At 47.5% G+C, this 20135-nt stretch overlaps 1 protein-coding gene across 8 annotated transcripts in view; it reads left to right on the top strand.

The window, feature by feature from the left end:
• The window catches only part of prdm16 (PR domain containing 16), a 159491-nt gene that overhangs the window by 45899 nt on the left and 93457 nt on the right, over positions 1 to 20135 (top strand). For all 8 annotated transcript variants that reach the window (XM_047039874.1, XM_047039878.1, XM_047039877.1 and 5 more), the window contains exon 2: positions 3923 to 4386. In XM_047039874.1, coding sequence (XP_046895830.1) covers positions 3923 to 4386 — 464 coding nt within the window. The remainder of the gene's footprint in view (positions 1 to 3922; positions 4387 to 20135) is intronic.

Below are 20135 nucleotides of genomic sequence, written 5' to 3'. Positions count from 1 at the left end.
AACCAGTCAGCCGCTCATTTTTCATATCTGTCATGGTCTCCCCCTCTGACCCCCCACCCCCCCTCACTCTACTTCTACTGAACAGACAAACTTTTTTCCCCATATTTGGAGCGGAGGAATATTGCATATTTGTGCGTTTTCCCCCGATGCTCGCTTTTCATCAGAGCCGAGCTCCTTTTGAATTGAAATATCAACTTACTCTGAGACAAAGATACAGTCTCTATGTGCATTGGGGTGGGGAGACTTGACCACCATCATAAGGCCCAGCCGTCCAATTCCACTCTCTTTATTGTTATTTTAGCCATAGCTGGTCTGAGACACACTTTTCTTTTGGATTCTTTTACCTCCAGAGTGTGGAGTGAATGGTCCATCTGGCTTCTCACTGTGCTGGTGCTAAGGCTATAGAGAGGCTCCAAACATTCCCACATGAGAACATACATTCCCCGCCACTCTGACTTGCTACCGACGTGTGTCTCCTCATTTAGATATAAGCATACTCTCGGATTTGTTTAGGAAACAGGAAGAAAAAAAAATCTGTGCTAGAGGTTTGATTGAACCTCATTGAACTGGACCTATGCTTCAGGGCAGCATCTGTGCTCTACTCGTCAAGTCAGGGTTCCAGCTACCAGCCATTCCAAATGCAGTGGCTCTCAAACCAGACCAAATCAACAGGTTCTCTGCCACAAGGCACATGTGTTTGTGTGAGGCCATGCAGACTGCAGAAAATTGCTGCAGATCTCTATCTCCATGTTTCAGTCTATAGAGGCTTGATTAAACAGCGCCCCAGAACAATCTGGCTTTTCTAAGCTCTCAGATCATGTGGATGATTGTCATGTCAACACAACACAAAAACATGTCCTTTTGATTGAACTTTACCCATCCATGGCACTGTTGATTACCTGGCAATGTTGGTCTGTTTCCTAATAGTGCTTTTATTTTCCCTTCTGCCATTTTGTTGACTTTTGAAATGATCTTACTACACTGGTGCATGATATGGTCTTTTGTTTTCACTCATCATAAAAACCATGTATCACACTGATTAGAACCAATCACCAAGAGCTCATCTTTTGTTAAGAACACGGTGACCCCTGACACAGCTGTTCATAGACAGTCCGCCCTCTCCCAACGGTGCCCGGTGAGAGAAGTGTACACCCCAATGTCTCTTTGTTTTCTAGCATGGCTAACAATAACAAAGGGGGCCGTTTAAAGGAACGCATTTACAATTTATCAAATAAATCTGATGCCTTCATGTCACCGGGCCTGGGGATCCCGGGCTGCACGGTAGTTTTCCAGTGGAATAACATGGGCCGAACAAGCGGACCATTGTAGGCCTAGCCAGCGCCGGGACCCCCAAGGTGCGAATTAATGATTGACCCCTGATGTAATCAGGATAAATAGTTCCCCGTGAAAGAGCGAGGGAGAGGGAGAGAGTGTCTGGGAGAGAAAGAACAACACGGGGAACTGAGAAAGGAAGGCCCTATCTGGCGGGGCTGTTTTTTAAGAAGCCCTCTAGGAGACAGGGCTAACATCTTTTTCTTCGTCTTCAGAGACCAAGGACAAACAGTGGAGTTCCAGCTCCGAGTCGTCAGTTTTGAGCTCTCTCACTCCCCCTCCTCTTCCTGGCCCCCTTCATTATTTTTCTGCTTTCCTTTCTCCTCTCTTTTTTTGGGGGTCGTGAATTTCATGGTCAAACACGGCCAAGCTCTTTGCTTGAATGTCACAGTCAGGGAGGGGAGGGAAGTTTGTCTGTGGTAATTAATTTTAAACTTTCTCTTTTTTTGGTGAAACATTATGAATAAGAGACCAGAGGATCTTAACTCCTGGCCACAATTCCCTTTTAAATCACATTGTGTTTGCAGTGGCTGTTTCACTCCGGTGGTTTCTGTCCTACACAAATGATGTTTTGTTCATTAAAATTAGGGCTGTTAATTTTTTTTTTCTTCCTCTTTGCTCTGTTTCGACATAGTGATCTGTGCCTTTCTGGTCTGAGGCTCTTAAAGTCTAACAGTATTTAATAGATTTTCCAAACCCTGTCTTTCGAGTTGTTCAAATTGTGCTCGATGGGTCTGGTGCCAACTCGAAGAGTGAAAAAAAAGGTTTTTAATAGCTTGAAAACACTTTTGATTCTTGAAAAAAAAACGCACTAGATAGGCCGCGGTTATAAAAGTTTAATTGATCTGTGAAAAGTGGAAGCTACTGCTGGCACACATGTTCCATGCTTAATTGCCTGCCTGCTCTGGGCTGCTATGAAACTGGGATCATTAAAAAAAATGGGTGAAACGTTTCTTTCCCCTCAGAATCTCTAGATGACGCAAAATCGGTCATAAAAGCCTTCTTTTTACAGCTAGAGTTTTATATGATAAGTTTCCCGGATCTCTCAGGAAGGCCCCAACTTGCCAGTTGCTGAAAAGACTGTCACATGATTTCATAGTTCACATGTACATTTAAGACTTACATGTCAGTTAATTCAGAAGCTGTTAATTCAGATGTTCTCCAGTATTTTATTGGTGGTAGCACAAGCATTAATGAAAAAAAAAATATTCAGCATTGTAATCAGTGTCTGATTACTTTACAATTGAATTTTTAAACATTTTCTGTCTAAATTCTAATGTCCATGCACAGGGATTTTCATTTGTTATATTTATATTAAATGAATGTTACCTTGAGTCAAATGTGTATTTTACTACTATTTGCTGTATACAGATATATTTCTAAAGGTACTTCACCAGACCCAATGTATTACATAGTGAATTCTGAAACCAGTGAGAGTAAGTGAATGTGAATGATTCAATACCATGGCGTTTTGAACTTCACTAACAAGTTAATGGCTGCCTGTGTTTGCGCCAAGCCCTCCCAGGTCTCCAGGTCCTGAAGCGGTGTTGTTGGCAGGTTTGGCAGCAAGCTGCGGGGACGGGCGATTGGAAACACTCCTGCTGTAATTGCGGGCCTAGTTAGCCCCTGATTGCCGGGACTGTGTTTAGATAGTAAACTGCTGTGGTGCTCTCACTAAAGACACCAAGGCTTGGCCTTGTTCACAATCAGGCGTGCAAACACACGCACGCATGCACACAGATACGCCCGCTTGCACACACACACTAACACACACACTCACTTACTTATGATACAGCATGTTCATTGGTGAGTTTTGTCTATGATCGGAAAAGGCACCTTCATGAATGAGCAGACAGAATGCATTTTTCAAACTTCCTGAACATTGTACAGAATTGTTCTCAAGGTCAACGTGAGTGTCTAGACTCGTGCACTTACAGTCCCCGTCCTCATCATTGTCATTGAAATGGGACGGTGGAATCCACAGAGCGCCGCAATTATACTGTCAGACCAAAAGTGACAATAAACATAGGTGACTAATCTAAGCTGGCGTGAGACTGGCAAGGCCTGGGTCATTTCTACCTATTATCTGTAAGATGACCCTGGCAGGAAATGGCGGTGGTTGTGACTGAATGGAACACACAGTCTCCATCAAGGCCTCCCAACATTCTAGAAGCTTCTGGGAACTCTGTGGCTAGCTGTAAACTCTCATTGAAGCCTGTTCAGGTTTTCCGTCTTTAACTGTGTTGGTTGAATTGAGTCAGTTATGAGGCAACAAGGATGCTCCTTCAACCTGAAACTGAGAACCAACCACATTACTGAGACAACGACCTTCTATTCAGACGGTTCCACCCATGAATTAATTACCTCATTAAAGATCAAAATAAAAGAGTGACGGACATTGACTCCATGATGCTGTGCTAACACAACTTACACTAATGCCAGCTTTTTCTCTGTCGCTTTGCTCTTCCATTATCATTGAAATGATGCCGCTGCTGCCAAGTGATATGGTGGACAGATGCACTACGAACATTACATCTATAAACCAGATCGTAACATGTCCTTCTTTCCCCTCTCTCCATCGCTCTGCTAGATGACAGTGAGCCAGTCGACAGCATGTACGAGACAGCGCCCGGCCTCCAGGGGGCGCCGTCAGGGGGAGGAGGCGGCGGCGGCGACAGCGGCGAGGACGAGAACGAAGACGGCGTTGTGTCCCCCGTTCCCATGGAGGGGCACCCCGCCACGTCCCCCCAGCACCCCAACAACCACCTGCACCCCCACCTGCACCCCCACCCCCTCCACCACCTCCACCACCACAGCAACAACAGCAACAGCAATGACGAGGACTTCACACCCAAGGAGGGCTCACCCTACGAGGTGCCTGTCTACATTCCCGATGACATTCCCATCCCCAGTGACCTGGAGCTGCGGGAGTCCTCGGTCCCCGGAGCCGGTCTGGGGATATGGGTCAAGAGCCGCATCACGACGGGCGAAACGTTCGGGCCGCCCAGCGGACTGCAGAGCACCACGGAAAAAGACGGCTCCTTTGGATGGGCGGTAGGGTCATACCATTCTTATTTCTTTCTTTATATTTAACATTTATATGACGGTGTATTCATTTAGCAGACCCGTTTATCTAGAGGATCATACAAGTAGGGAGTCAAGAAAGTACAGCAGAAGATCAAGGATCAGAAATGCATAGTTCTAACAGTATAGTGGTGTTCAAAATCAAGGTAACCCCCTCAGATACCAGGCACAGTGCGAGAAAAATATTGTTTCAACGACGAAGCAAAAATAACATCTCACTCATATATTTTATAGTAGAGTGCAGCAAAACAACATTATATATACATATATATATACAGTATATGTATGTATATCAAATGGTATATCTATAGAAATGCAACACTAGAGACAGAGGTACAACAGGATTCAATTAGGCATGCAGAGAAAAGACAAATGTGCAGGTATAACAGAAGCAGTGCACTGCTACTGCTTGTGCTGCTTTCGGTGGCCTGAAAACATGTATGCATTTAGCAATAGGTGTAATCCAGGCGTACTTTGTTTTGATAAATAGTTAAAGTTTAAATCTGCTTTTAGAACATTATAGCTTATGTAGTATGAAACAATCGAGCCCAAAGTCTTTGCAGAAGCCTTTTGCATGACGTGACCTTGAGAAAGGTAAGTACCCTGATACAAGCCATGTCCCTCTCATTGCTTATCCATACAGTGTTTCTATCTTCCAGAGCTAAGACGCTCATGTCATGTGACACTTAACTTGGGATTGATACTCATCCTTGACTACACACCCCCCCCCCCTCCAGAGTCCCCCCCCCCCCCCCCCCCCCCCTCCAGAGTCCCCCCCCCCCCCCCCCCCCCCTCCTTACTCCCTAAAATTCCATCGCCGGCCAATGTTGGAAAATCCAGCTGATTAGCAGAGGTATCAGCTTATGGCGGCAGCCCTCGTCCATCCGAGCTGGGCACTCTCATTTGGTCACGCCACCCGATATGGAAATGGAAGAAGCGTGGCATGAGTGGCTCTGGCCTGGATTGAACTATTAATTTTCATTTCAACATGACACTAGGATATTGAAGTTGCTACGGTAAAGCTCATTAAAGGGAGTCCTGATTTCTCTCTCTTCACCGCACGCTTAATCAGAGTCGAAATGGTCCCTGCTTTTCATTTCACAGACATTATTTTTTCTGTGGGAAAAGGAGGTGGTCATTCACATCGTTTTATATTACCTTCATATGTAATTATGGTCGGAAACGAAGACCTCAAGTTAATCACATTGCTGAATATTGGAGTGGAGAGTGTAGTCTGTGGCAGCCATCTTGGACAGGGTGTACTGGGCTGAATGTACAGTAGTGTAGGCTGTGCAGAACTATGCTTGAGCCAACCACAGGGCGCAGTTGCTGGGTTCAGCCATGGTCTCCAGGGACACTGGGACCCCACAATGGCCGCCTGACTGGATAGTTGGTAAAATTATCAGCTTGTGTGTGGAGGTTCTAGAACAATTATGCCTAGTATGTTGTCTATACATTTTCTCTTTCTCTTCCCTTTTTGTTCCTCCTGGAGTCCGATCACATGAAAAACATGCAGGCGATTAGAGCACCGAGGCACACGCTATGTGGCACTGTGCCAGGGAGAAAGTTTTCCTTTGTAAAGTTCATATTATGACTAGACCTTAGGGGCACATGAGACGCCCCCCTCTAAAAGCTACACACTCTCTCTCTCTCTCTCTCTCTCTCTCTCTCTCTCTCTCTCTCTCTCTTTCTCTCCCTCTTTTCCCCTGTTTCCTTGACTCCACACTAATGTGTACTCCACAGCCCAACCCTAGTAACTTGGCCTTAAAAAAAAAAAAAAACCTTCTACACCTTTACAATACTCACATTACCAAATCTCAAAACCACCCTAACTCAGCAAATTGTTTACATTTATTTAGTGGGGTCCACTCTTTGCCCAGCTCCATGGTGAAATAACTGATGAGAGACTGATAGCCCTGGCCTCCTCTAGACAGAGGGTCAGAGAGAACGTTGTCTGTATATGTGTCTGTCATATCAATGATCTTGTATCAATAACCCTACTTATGTGGCTAGCTAAATCAAGTGACGACCACATTTGAAATCCAACCCCTGTGTTTGAACTTTAGTGGATGATTTCGCACAGGTTCTATTTTGTGGCTGCCTCCTGTAACCAATGTCTACTTTACTGTTTATCTCAAAGGTCACCTTTTCTAAGTCTTTTATGTTTGTCCTTCAAAAGAAAATAGAAAAAAAACAAAAAAACAATCCTCTCTCCATCCGTTTTGCCCCCGGGCGTGTCAAAAGGAGGGCTCAAGCATTCCCTGTCCCTACAACAGTCTGTCGAAATCCCACCTTAGCGCGCCTCGCCTCGCCTCGCCTCTCTTGGCTGGGCTGTGTTTTCTATGAGACATCCTGTCTGCCTCTCTCAGCGCTCTGCGGCGCTTCGGGGGCTCTTAGAGCCCCTTATCACAGATAGTCATAACAGACTGACCGTCGATAGCCATCACGAGACTCCCCCAGGACTCCCTCCCTCCCCTCTCCACACCCCCACCCCCCCCTCCAGCCTCTGGTCTTAGAAAAATAGACAGGGTGGGAGAGAAAGAGAAGGAGTGAGAAGAGTCAAGAGAATGGAACATGGAAAGGAGTGAGAAAGGGAAGGAGAGAGTGCGAGTGATAGAGAGATGGTTGGGCCCCTAGACAGACAGGAGGAGGTAAAAGCTGTTAATAGGGCCTGATGTCGGAGCCTCTCCTGTGTCAGCTGGGACCCCCTTTCTCCAGCTCCAGACAAAGGGCGTGTTTTGAGAAATAATATTTGATCCTAGATTCTCATTGTCTAAACGTGATCCATATCTACCCCCTAACCCTTTATGGAGAGTCAAAAAAATTGCAGTTTTGGTGGGAATTTGAATGGAACAGAAAGTTGATGTCATTTTACTTTAAGATTGGGTGTATGCTTGAGATGGTATATACCTCAAAGTACTGCCACAGACGGCACTGTAATCTCTGCAGTGGATGCTTTGTAAGGCCTATATGATATATGGGCATGGAGAGGAGTGTGTGTGCATGAGGTCTCTGTGTAATTGGGCCTAGGGAGAGTTAATGGCCAACGTGAGGATGGGGCTCTATGGGTGATAGGCTTAGAGGAGTGTGGGTGTGTGTGTGTGTGTATGTGAGTGTGTGTATGTGTGTGTGTGTGGGGGTCCTTGAGTGGATGTGTGCATGTGGTGTGTTCTGCCCTGAAGCCTGGCACAGTGCTCCTGGATAATGAGAATGATCCAGGTTGGAAAAAGGAAGCCCAGTCGTGTCTGTCCCGGGGCGGAGGCAGTGGAAGAGGTGTTAACTCAGATTCATTTTAGCGAGACGGACAGCTCAATCTAGAAGATGCTTAGCTCCAGGCCACAGCCATTCAGCCTGTCTGTGCTCCGCCACTATAATAGGAGAGCCACCCCAAGTCATCCATTTAAAAACCATTATGCTCCCCTCTATCACAACATAATATAACGCCAATGCTCCAGGACAGGGCCCTTTCAATCAGGCACGCCCCTGGATGGAAACCCCTTACCGGGGCTAGGGATGAGGAAAGAGGGAACCTTTGAGAGAGCATGTGGCCAACTCCAGGGCTCCCGCATCAGAATGACTGGCTCTATTATCTGAGTGGCCACTGAGCTGAGATTGGGCCGGATCTGCTATTGACGAGAACATACAGGCTAACAATGACACTGGAGTGAAGGTGGTGGGACCCTCTCACCATGCTGCCTCTCACCAGTTCTATCCTAACACACCTCCCAAAGGGTGGAGCGCTGCTGGGAGCGAGAGATAGAAGGCAGGTGTGTGTGTGTGTGTGTGTTTGTGACTGAAAGAATGAAAAGTACAAGTGCCCACGTGTATCGTTTGTCTAAGTCCATGAGTCATTAGGACTCCAGTGTATCCAGCCTTGTCAGTGACTGATGAACCCAACAGACACATTGTTCTTTGTTTCAGCCCTGTGATCCACAGGAAAAAGAGAGAATCCAATATCCTCTTTTTGTCTCTGACAGTTGAGTGAACATTGCAAAGCCCCAAATCAAACAGAGGCCAATCCCCTTTTAAAGCTATATTAATGGTGTTTACTCACCCTTCTCCTAACCTTGTGTCAGAGAGGTGTGTCACCTTCTCTGATTCATGCCTTTTGTTACTCTTCTAACACCTTTTCTTGCTTTTGTCATCTCGCCCTTTCTTTGTCCCTGACGTTGAAGTGTTTGCTATCTGCGAGAAGCACTCGCGCTAAGTCAACACATTGTTCAAGGGTGGGAGAGAAATTTCACTCAATGTGAAGACACTGCACATTGACTGGGAAACACACCATGCCATTATTTCTGTGCAATTAAAAGGGTGATCTCCAACAGTGTAATTACATACTTGCTATTGATTTGACTGTGTTGGTCGATAGGATGCTGGTTGTTCGCTGTCTGGAAGCCAGGCTTTTTACAGATGGTGACGTTGTGGCTATGGTGATCTATAGGGTGCTGGTTAACCTTGTTTGTTCATTTACAAGGCCTGTTTATTTCAGGGTATAAGGTTTTCACCAAACACACCATCATGCATGTCCTGCTAATGCATAGTACTGCTCATCACCCTTCTTCGGGGTATCTCTTGTTGCTTCAAAGAAAGCTCCCAGCCAAGGACCTTGAGTTGACTTTGTTGCCGGGCAAACTTCTTCTTCTGTTTGCTCTCATGCCGTTGGGTATTTTTCCATATCGGTATCATTCATCCGATGATGTGAAGAAGGAAAAAGTGGTACACAGTGTTACCTCTTCTATTTACCATGTTGTTGACTTAGCGATACGCTAAGACGTTAGATGGGCGCTCTCAGCACCCACGAGCCTACGTGACAGATACCCACCTCACCATGGTGCTCACCTCATATTTCTCCCTCATACTTCATTGTGCCTTGATCCCCTGGATGACAGAAAGCTTTTCATGCCATCGCTTGGCCTCCTTTTGTTTGCTAGCAGGACGCGAGCTAACGGCCCTCATCGTTCCAACCCCAAGGAGAGAAGAGGGCAAGTCTCCGCCCTGACACTTATCTGTCCTAACCCTACCTCTCACCTCTCTCTCTGTTTGCTCACCTTTTGTGTTTCAGGGTGGATAACTGATCCCTTATGCAGAGCATGTGCCAAGATAGCAAGCACTTATGGCGTTCAGTTAACAACTTGTCTGGTCTGTTTGTCGAACGAGACGGATTTTATCTTGAGTTGGGCCAAAGGACGAATGGTACCAAACTGATAGGGCAGGAACCGCCAAGGACTTAAATGAGACAAAAGCCACACCATGGGAATGGACTGGTGGACACACTGCCAGATAAGGATAGGTTACTCCGTGATTTAAACCAGGACTAGTGTCCTGCCAATGTCAGGCATATTGCTGTGTTGCCGTTAATGGTCTCAAGGTTAACATACAAGACTGTAACCCATCTAAGTGTATCACTTTAGAACGTGTTTTGTTTCAGGGCAAGACACTGACTGTACGACTCTTTCCAATAAGTCCCTGAGGACAACCCTACTGTGTGGACCTTTGAACATGTCACAAGTTGAGCTCTTCAGGTAAATGGGTTATTAGCATCTCTTTTAGTAATCAAATCAGAGCCATGCTCTGATGAGCTCCTGAGTGCACCTCATCTGGAGGCCACTTGACTAAGAAAAACAGCAGACCAACTGGGTTTCTGCTACAGCAACTTTAAAACCCAGGTAATAAACATGCCAAAGAAAAGGAAGGATGAACTGCATTTCTTTTTCTGTGTAGTTCAAGTAAGATGCAAGATGCATGTGATGTAATGTAACTGCTCTCAACTTTGTATGAAAGGATTGATTGTGAAAATGTTACAATCGATGTCCACGCTTATTGGTACTTTCCAAAGATAGAAGGATCCTAGGATCTAAAAAACATTTTTTTATTGGATTCTCCATTCTCAAGAAACTGGATATCATACAGACACAAATATATAACTTGTGGTATTTCCTAGATGTATTGACCAACACATTGTGGTTTTCTGTAATCATTATTTGTGTTTAAACAAAACCCCAAGTTTATACACAGAGAGGGAAAAAAATGAAGAAAACTCTCCAGTACAGTTAGAGTCTCGTAATATCTTCCATTTACGTTCATTTTATGTAGGTTTTAAACATGCTATTAGCCAATTTAATCCAATTTTCCCAGCTTTCGGAGCACTCCAGTGGAACGGATTACATCTAATATTAAACATATGGTCCCGGTTGCCTTAGAGACACCATAGCAGCCCTTTCAGGAGCTGTTATAGACACGTTCCTTACGTCTCTCCTCGCCCAGAACCATTGTCAATTATGCACCAGAACATGGCCATTGATAACAAGGAAGCAAGGCAGCAAATTAAATGTCAGGTTTGATTAGAACACTGATGCCTTATCATTTGTTCATAACTCGTTACCAACATCTGTTAATTAATCTTAGACCTCCAGATGAAAGCTACGCTACAGAGAAGGATGCCAACAGAGAAAGTCATCCATCTTTGAGGAGTGGAACTCCATAAATATTGTCCCTGGGATCTTGATGTTATTATTTGGTCATTGGTTTCAGACCTCATAGACGTGAACGACTTGATGTGAATGGAGTCTCTGTGTGCCTGTGAAGCCCGGCCGCTGTGCCACACGCATCTCCTCAACAATGCCATCCTTTATTGCAGAGGGGTTTCTCTAAGCTGTGGCACAAACAGCACTTTACTGTAACCAATGTTTAAAGCCTGTGTATTTCTAAACATTAATTTAACATCTCGCGCTGTTCCTCTGTCCTTAATGGCCAAAAGCAGGTGAGTCGTGCCCCCCCCCCCTCCGCTGAGTGTCTAGTGGAACCCCATCGTTCATGGCTGTCCTAAAGGAGCAGCCACATCCACACTGCTGGGAGCCCCGGGGCAGTGGCAGACAATGACATTGCTCTGTGCCGGCAGAAAATGATGACATTTGTCAAACGCTGTTTATGTTGTTAATTAGATTGATGCTTTCACTGGGAAAGGCAGACTTGGGGCCTATGCAACAAAAAAAACTCACCTCCCCTTCCTTCCAGACCATCTCATTTTATGAAGTAGCCATGAGGCAGCTTTCATTTTCTTTTGAGGCCGTTCTGTGCTTTTCCAGCATGTTCTACTGCGTGGAAAATCAATGTGTGCGTGTGTGTCTGTGTCTGTGCACGTCCACGAGTGCGAGGCTGTGTGCGTACACGCACCCTCACATGTGTATGTACAGCCTGTGTGTGTACAGCGTGTACAGCGTGTACAGTGTGTGGGTGTTAGTGGAAGGGGACGTGTCAGAGAAGGGTCAGAGTGGGGTTTGGCAGAGCCTGCAGCCCATACAGCCAGGGCTTACCCAGGCTTAAACTGCCACACACAGGAAAGACCAAGAGCCAACCAGCCCCCACCACACACAGGCAGACTTGTCAGAGACCCCCTGTTACAAACTCTCTGTTCACGAGCACTTCATGTACTGCAGCCCCCCTCACCCCATCACACACACACACACTCCCTACCTAAACCTTTAAGATAAAACAGTTTAACTTTCAATCCCCTCCCAACTTGCCTTTATCGGCTTGAAGTATTTCCTAAACATTTCTGTGAATAAGAATGGAGGCGCTGACCTATTCATCTGGCCCCCGTAGCTATTTTGATGACTATTGCCCATAATCAGGTACACAATACAGTCAACGTTGAAATAAAGTCAGGCTTAGGTCCGGAGAGGGAAGAGATTTGCTTTGCTCAACACGTTGTAGTTCTTTGTCTTGATTTTAATTAAGCCAGCAACACTCCCCAGGTGTCAAGCACTTGTGTGTTCGCGCACACACACTCTCTCTCTCTCGCACACGCACGTGCGTGCACGCACACACTGGAAAATAACAGATCTCTAATGTTATTTTTTCCTGGAGTTGGCTATTTAGAATAACAGCACAGACTGAAAACCCAAGCACAATGACGACATTGGATGTAAAAACAGTGTTGAATTGTTGAAGTGTCGAATGGGTCTTTACTTTGGAAAGTGTGTGGAGTCGCTCGAGTGATTTTGGTCATAGTCTCCAACAATGTGATTGGGAGCAGAGCAGTGTGCCTCTCCTAGATGAGTCGACGCTTCGGGTGGTGAGCTTATGAATCATCCCAGGCCTACCCTAATGTGTCCTCTGCCCAGATCATATCCCTAAATCTTTCATAACTCCCCCACATCGCTGTTATGGATTTTATTTTACCTCTATGATATATCTTGGGTTCAGGATGTTATGCAACTATGTATAAATACTGTTCTAAAGAGGGGTGATATCATTTCTGTTTACTTTGGACTGTGTCATTTGAACATAAATGACTTTTGCTGAGAAAGAAAGAGAGGGAGGGAGAGAGAGGGAGAGAGAAGAGATTTTCCTCCTTTGTCTCCACAACGCTGAGCTCAGACCTTTCAATCATTCTGGTCCTCTTGGCCTGTCTCATGATTCTGCTCTTTGTCACCTTGTCGGAGGAAGGCCAGTCTCCCTGTGCCAGCCGGTCCCAATCCCGTCTGATAAAGGAGGCAACATCCCAGGCTGGGCCCACGGGGCCAGCACCATGTGACTGCACGGTCATGCCAACAGATAGAATGTCAACTATTCATGTCAGTCCTGGGTGTGTGTCGGGTAGAGGTGGGGGGCGGAGGGGAAGGAGTTTGGGGTTCTTTGTATAACCTTTTATGTGTGTTTGTGTGGGCATGTGCACACTTCTACTGTTCGACTGCATGTGTGTGTATGTGTGCCTGCATGTGTGTGTGTGTGTGTGTGTGTGTGTGTGTGTGTGTGTGTGTGTGTGCGTGCATGTGTGTTGGTGAGGGGCTGAGACTGCATGTGAAGGCTCAAAGTCACAAAGGCCAGCTTTCACAGAAACATAGGTGACTTTGGAATGGTGGTCATCCAGCTTACCACCCCCTGCTGGTAGGAGGTGACAATGCAAGGCTGTGAAGGAAAGTGGCTGTCCCTTTCCACTGGTGAGGAAGCCTGCCTTTGTTCTCCATTTCAGAGAGAGACCTGCCTGAGGTCGGACTCCTACTCTCTCTCTCTCTCTCTCTCTCTCTCTCTCTCTCTCTCTCTCTCTCTCTCTCTATCTCTATCTCTATCTCTATCTCTCTTTCTCTCTTACACGCACACACACACACACGCAAACACATACAAACCATACTTTGAGCTTGACCTCTAAGTGCTCCAGCATTGCAGAGTCAGCTGCTCTCCAGTTCTCTCCCTCTTTCCTTCCCATTGGTCCAGGGGACCCTCGCCCACCCAGCGCCTTCTCTCTCCTGCCACTTCTCCGTCCTCGCACGTTCACATTACACACACACACACAATTGCACACACAGACACACAGTCACATGATGGATCACCACAGGGCCTATTGAGCATCCCACACTGTGTAGGGAGCCCAGCCTCACACACACACACACACACACACACACACACACACACACACACACACACACACAGACACACACTCACAAATGTGAGTGCTCTAACCAGGATAGAACAAGGGTTCCTTTTCTCTTGGTCTTGTGTCAACAGACAGGGTCTCAGAGACACAGTCACATTTCATGATGTTCGTCCCTAGAGCTCCTCAGTTATATGGCAGGTAAAAACATGAACGTGGAACATGGTCCCTCATGGCTAGTTCTAAGATGAGAGTGTTCAGGGAAATAGTGAGGAATGTTTTCCTTCTGAGACTTGAGAGCAGGCTTTTTATTATGTGCTGAGGCTGGACCTTCTTTTGGGTCAGCTTTATTGATTTTTCACTGCCAGCATCCACCCCTTCCCTGCCCTTCCTTGGCCTCCCTCTCTGCTCCCCATCCCTCCCTCCTCCTCTTCTCAGCTCTGGGATCCCGGAGCTTCTAATTCCGCCTTATCAGTGAAGTAATTTAGCCAGCACAGCTTGGGTTTCTGTCGCGCGGCGAGCGCCCCATTGTCCCACGCCGCTGTAGCCCAGATAAACTCTCAGACGGAACAAAGTCCTGCCTGACCTTTACAAACTCCAAATCTCACTTGTTTCCCCCCATCCCCTTCTCCCTCCTTCTTCCAGGCTCCTTTATTGGGGGCTCGGGCCCACTGGCACTGCGGAGGGTACGACACGGGGAGGTGTGTGTGTGTGTGTGTATTCAGGGTGGATTGAGTGAGCGTGAGATGGACAGGGGAGAAGGATTAGGATGCTTGACTGACCCTGTCTGTATTTCCAGTGGCACTCAGAGGAGGGCCCGAAAAAGTGCTATGCAAGCAAATCATCCAAGTGTGTGTGTGTGTGTGTATCCATGTGTGTTTCTGCCTTGCGGGGTGGGTGGTAGCTTAAGAACGAAGCACAGATTCAGTATTTTAAAGAAAGGAAACCATATCAGGTCAAACCAACACATGGTCATATGCTGTTTGTTGTTTTAATCATGTATTGTTGTCTTGGAATTAATATGTTTCCAGTACAATCTTCCGAACAGTGTGTCAGGGATAACAGGGATAACTGCAGATCTAGGTTTATCCCTATTGCCACTTGTTCTAAACCAGACCTCCTTCCTCAAAAGGACTATTTCATTCCCAGGACTTACTCTTGTTGTCATTTATCATGTCTCTCACTCCTCTACCTTGGCACATGGCCCAAGAGCAGTCTGCTGGGATTGTTGCTTTGACACACAGTGAAGCGCTTCAACAGGAACGGTTGAAGTGAAGTGGTCCGGGTAGCACTCGAGAAGGGGAGAGGGAGCGACAGAGAGAGAATGCATTGAAAATGGGGGTCTCTCCATTTTGAACTACTGTCATCCTTCAAAATCCACTCGATGAACACTACAAGATGTAAATCCAGCCCAATCCCATCGTCTGTCCATCAGGGAGGGCACCTCATCAAAAGCCCTGGGTGGGGGGCGGGGGGCGGGGGGCGGGTGGGGCCTGAGGGGGGTGAAAGGGTGAAGAGAGGGGGGGGGTGGGCTTGTGGAGGGCCATGAAGGCATGACAGGCCCGGCGGTTGGTTGAGTGAAGAGGGGTTGTGGAGGGGTGGGTGGGAGGTTGGAGTGTCTGGCCTTGTAGAGCCCTTGGCCTCAGCAGCTCTGCTGGCCCTGGTCAGGGGTGGCCCCGGGGCCCCCACAACCCAGAGGAGGGTTCCCAGGGAGATGAGCGCCACGGAGAAGAAGGCCCACGAGGGATTAACTTTTCACATGGCTGGGAGTCCTCGTCTGAAAAGACCTGACAACCCCAGACGGCTTTATTAAAAAAGCCTCCGAGAAGAAGAGAAGAGGAGAGGAGAGGAAAAGGGAGGGAGGGCACAGGAGGAGGAGGTGGAGAAGAAAAGGGGGAATTCTTCACATGATGGCCCTGAGAGAGGGATTTTGGATATAGGGTGTCTTTTTTTCTTACAAAGCCCCCCTCTTCGTTGAGAATGACCAAATTGTTCCCTGTGCTCTCTGCTGTCCTTGTGTTTCTGGGTGGCTGCTGGTTCAGATAGCAGGTTCCTGTCACTGAACTGGCTCAAGATGTTGTCTATGAGAAAATGTTGGGTGGACATTGGTGGTGAGACTTTGCGCTGCACAGATTTAAGACTCAGATAATGCTGCTCTGAAATGTCTTATGCACTATGCTTTATGGAAATGTACCTTGGTTTGGTATTTGTACATTTGTTTGGTATTTTTCCCTGTCAAGTACATTTTGTACTGAAATGTCTTCACACAGCAGCGTGTCTTGCCCAAGTCAATGACGCGCTTGGTTCTTCAGATTCTAATGTTTAACAGCCGAGCCGCCCTATTTCCCCTCTACGATGAATCACCTCTCTCAGGTTGTCTATGAGAAAAGAGGCAGAATCAAAACAAACGCTCCCAGTGAGATTGGGTTGGCTTTCTCCCGGTAGCGGATCAGCAACTCAACCTTGCAGGACACCAGGCACTTAATACCCTCCGTCTAGCCACAGCAGAGTGGCTGGACAGCAGGGTCAGTGAAGGTAGCAGGGTGTTCCCTTTCAGCCTGCTCACCCTCTCGCTTCCTCAACATGGCTTTCGTTCCCCCCTGGGTAGCTCCACACTCTGGCTGGAGGGACCTCACTCCTCCTGTCCAAAGTCATGGCGTCGGATGCATCCTTTACCACCATTTCTTTGAGGATTCACAGCAATTTATTTCAATTGCAAAAAGATAGGAAAAATCCCTGGCCAGATCTGCACTCGATGTCTTTGTTCGACTGAAATGCTTCTGTGCATTGTGGTCACCAAGTGATTCAGCTCCTCACAGGTGAGAGCCTATTGACATCTTGGCAGCACTGATCACGGATCTAATCATGTCACCGAGAGGCAGTTTGAAGTTGTCGTGGCTGGTGCTCACCCCATAGTTCGGAATGCATTAGCAGCTACAGGCACAGCAGTGAGCCTTCAACCTCAGGAACATTGAACTATCATTATACAAACCGCATGATCCCTTTGAGACAATCACACAGAGACACGCACGCACACACACACAGGGTCAGACGCACTCACACACGGTCACACACTTGCACACGTACACACCTCTCTCTCCGTAGCTCACCTCACATCTATAGTTACAGTGTTTACTGTCCAACTCTGGCATGCACGCCTGACGAAAACCAATCACGTTTCAAGATAAATCTCCTGTCCCGTCCTTCCGGTCTCAGTATCCTGAGCTGGTAGAGTCTGAATGGACCACAGGGAAAGCTGATCTGGTGGCGGGAACACTGAACGCCCACACACTCATGCATACGCACAGACGCATGCAAACACACTCATGCACACGCACACACACCTAGGCCTACCACATCTGCAACACTTTAGGAAGTCTCAACTCAACTTAATGAGGATGTCAATTATTTTGGAAGGTTAAAACTCAATATTCAAGACATATTCTATTTTTGCTTCTCTTTCCATCCATCCAATCCACCTTTGTTTGACCAAATAAATCCAAGTGATTTCTTCCACTTTTCTTTTGCATAATTCAAATATGTATCCCCCATGTGAGCACCTTGCACTTGACCTAGCTAGGGAAAGGTCTTGATTGCTTTAATAACACTCCTTAGACATGGAAGGTAGGAGTGTCACGGCACAGAAGTGAGAGCTGTGTGTGGGGAAGGGGGGGAGGGGGGGAAGGGGGGAGGGAGGTAGGAGGGGGGAGGGTCTGGTTCTGTGGCTGTGGCGCGGTTGATTAGCTTGGTCTCAGGCAGATGCAGGGAATTCGAGATACAAATGAGTGAGGGGATGTACTGGAATGACTATGCGGTCTATAGAGAAGTGACGGTGTGTGTTGGGCTTTTGGTTGGGTTGGGTTGTTAGCAGCAGCGGCAGTGTGCAGCACGGTGACTAGGTGCTCTGAGAAGGGATGCTGGCAGGATTGTTCCTGCATTAGCCAAAGTCAGGAGCCTCTAAATAGGGCCGGGATGCCGGAGTGGGAAGGAGGCCTGGGCCCAGACTGAGGCTGAATTAGGCCCACTATTCAGGGCCATTGAAAGGACCCCTGAGCCTGCCTTTCTCCACCAATAAATTGAGAGGAAATCTGGCTATTGTCAGGAGTTTTGAAGTGACTGGGGGGTTTTGTGCGCTGCTTACCTATAGATGAGTGGCCCGACAATGGTGCTGCACATCCAAGGGGCTGCAGACCAGTCTGGGGGAAGCTTGGGGTCCCGACTGAAAAGGTCAATTGAAGTGCTCGGTCAGCAAAGAGCAAGAGCAACCCAATCAAAATGCTTCATTTTTGGGATCAGATCCTTATCTCCTAATCCCTGGAGCCGTATTAGGGATTATTGTTGTCAACTCACTTACAAACAAGAAGAGAGTGTGAGGTTGTATCTAACAAGTTCTAGCCAATGAGAACAGTGTTCAGCCACCTTAGTGAGTAGCGCCCCAGACCTTAAGCGGTGCCCACTAACTAAGCCACTTTATTCAGAGCAGGCGCGATATGCTGGGAAGCTAGCCAGACTCGCTGCGGTTCAGAAAAAGAGCAAATTGGTAGGCCAGTTTAGTTCCCGCTTTTTTCCCTGGCGTTCCCCCTCTGCCTCTTGTCGGCCTTTCATGGGTGTTTGGAGCATGCTGCCGAGACGTCAGCTGGTCTTCAGGGAGCAGTAGACACGTTTGGAAGTCTGTTGTTTGGACAGGCGTAGTCTGCTGACCCAACCATGAGGAGCCCGGTGGAGGAGAGCCCACTCTGCCACTCCATCATGTGGCTGGGTGAACAGGCCACGCAGAAATACATACAGCATGTGTGACGCGTCATTCCATCAGTCAATTGGTCACACAAGAAACAGGTCTGGGCTGCTGGCCCCTCCTCCCTCCCTCCCTCCCTCCCTCCCTCCCTCCCTCCCTCCCTCCCTCCCCCTCCCTCCCCCCCTTGGCAGGCTGGGCTTGGATGTGTGTCCCAGTGGCTGCTGGTCCGAGTCTCTTCCTGGCCAGCAGTAACTAGCAGTACCCCCCCCCTCCACCGCCCCTCCACCACCAAGCTCTTCCGGAGGCTGCCCGCCCTTCCAACTTCACCCCATCAACCCCCCTGTCCATTATGCCCATGTCCCTTCTTTCCATCTCTGTTTCTCCTTTCCTCTCTTTCCCCTTTATCTCTCTTTCTATCTCTCTCTTTCTAACTCTCTCTCTCTCTTTAACCCCTCACTCTTTCCAACGCTCTCCCCTATTTTTCTCTCTGTCTCTCTAACTCTCGCTCGCTCTCTAGCGCTCTCTCTCTCTCTCTCTCTCATTAATCAACGTCAGCCACCGTCCCAGCCAACAAGGCCAGTATTCTTTTCCCTGCTCCCTTGGCCCCCTCCAGCTCCTCAGTATATCTCATTGTCGCCCCCCCCCCCCCTCTTCCACTGCCACCACTACACATTCACATGGCCATGAGAGCAAGGCCCATACACCACACATGAAAGGGATGCGACAGAAGAGTAGAGAGGAAGCAAAGGAGGAGGCATTTCTTTCTTCCCCTTTTTTTTTCTCTGTCTCTTTCTTTCATTCTCAGGGAGGAAAAAAAAAAAAGTATCGTTTGCGCACAGTACTTGGAGTTGGAAGAGATGCCCCGTTTAAATAATTCATGGAGAAATGAGAAAAAGGCCATTGATAAAGTTGGGGGGGTTGTATGGCTGTCTTTGTGCCCCCCCAGCACCCCGTCCCTCTCCTCCCACCCCCACTCATTGTGCCTTGTTTGTCATTAACCTCTACTGTAACTCCAGGCCGGGTACTGTCACTTATTCTACCAGGACAGCATTTCTCTTTCTCTCCATGGGAAATAAATAATTTCATCATGTCTTCTGGGAGGGAAATGCCATGGTTTTCAGCGCCAGTTTTGCTGATGTAGATGTTGTGATAGACAACAGAGAGTGAGGAGTCATTCATCTGGTTGACCTGCCAGAGCGGGTAGTGCTGGGGATGAGGGCTTTTGTAGAAACGATTGAAACTAATTTAGACCGAGAAGCACACACACACACACACACCTTCTCTCTCACATTCTCAATGATGCCAATGCTCACACTGTACATACTATAAAACACACGAGTCACTGAAATGTTCATACCCTACTTGGCGCTCTCTTTTTCTCTCTCACACACACACACACACACCTACACACACACACACACACACATACATACCATACACAGTGTGACATGCTGAGTCTAGCTTCGAAGGCAGCACATTTAGCAGGATCAGCCATCCCCTGGGTCTGTTTCAGTTCTCCACCAACACACCTCACTCATACAACTGGCTGCTGTTGTCTTACGGTAGGGATCTTCTGTCCTCTAAGTCATGTGTCCTTACATCTCTGGGGCA

This window comes from Hypomesus transpacificus, chromosome 18 (assembly GCF_021917145.1).
Source record: "Hypomesus transpacificus isolate Combined female chromosome 18, fHypTra1, whole genome shotgun sequence".
NCBI classification, from domain to species: Eukaryota; Metazoa; Chordata; class Actinopteri; order Osmeriformes; family Osmeridae; genus Hypomesus; species Hypomesus transpacificus.
The sequence above is the reverse complement of the archived record's forward strand: the minus strand, read 5'-3'. Positions and strand labels throughout refer to the sequence as shown.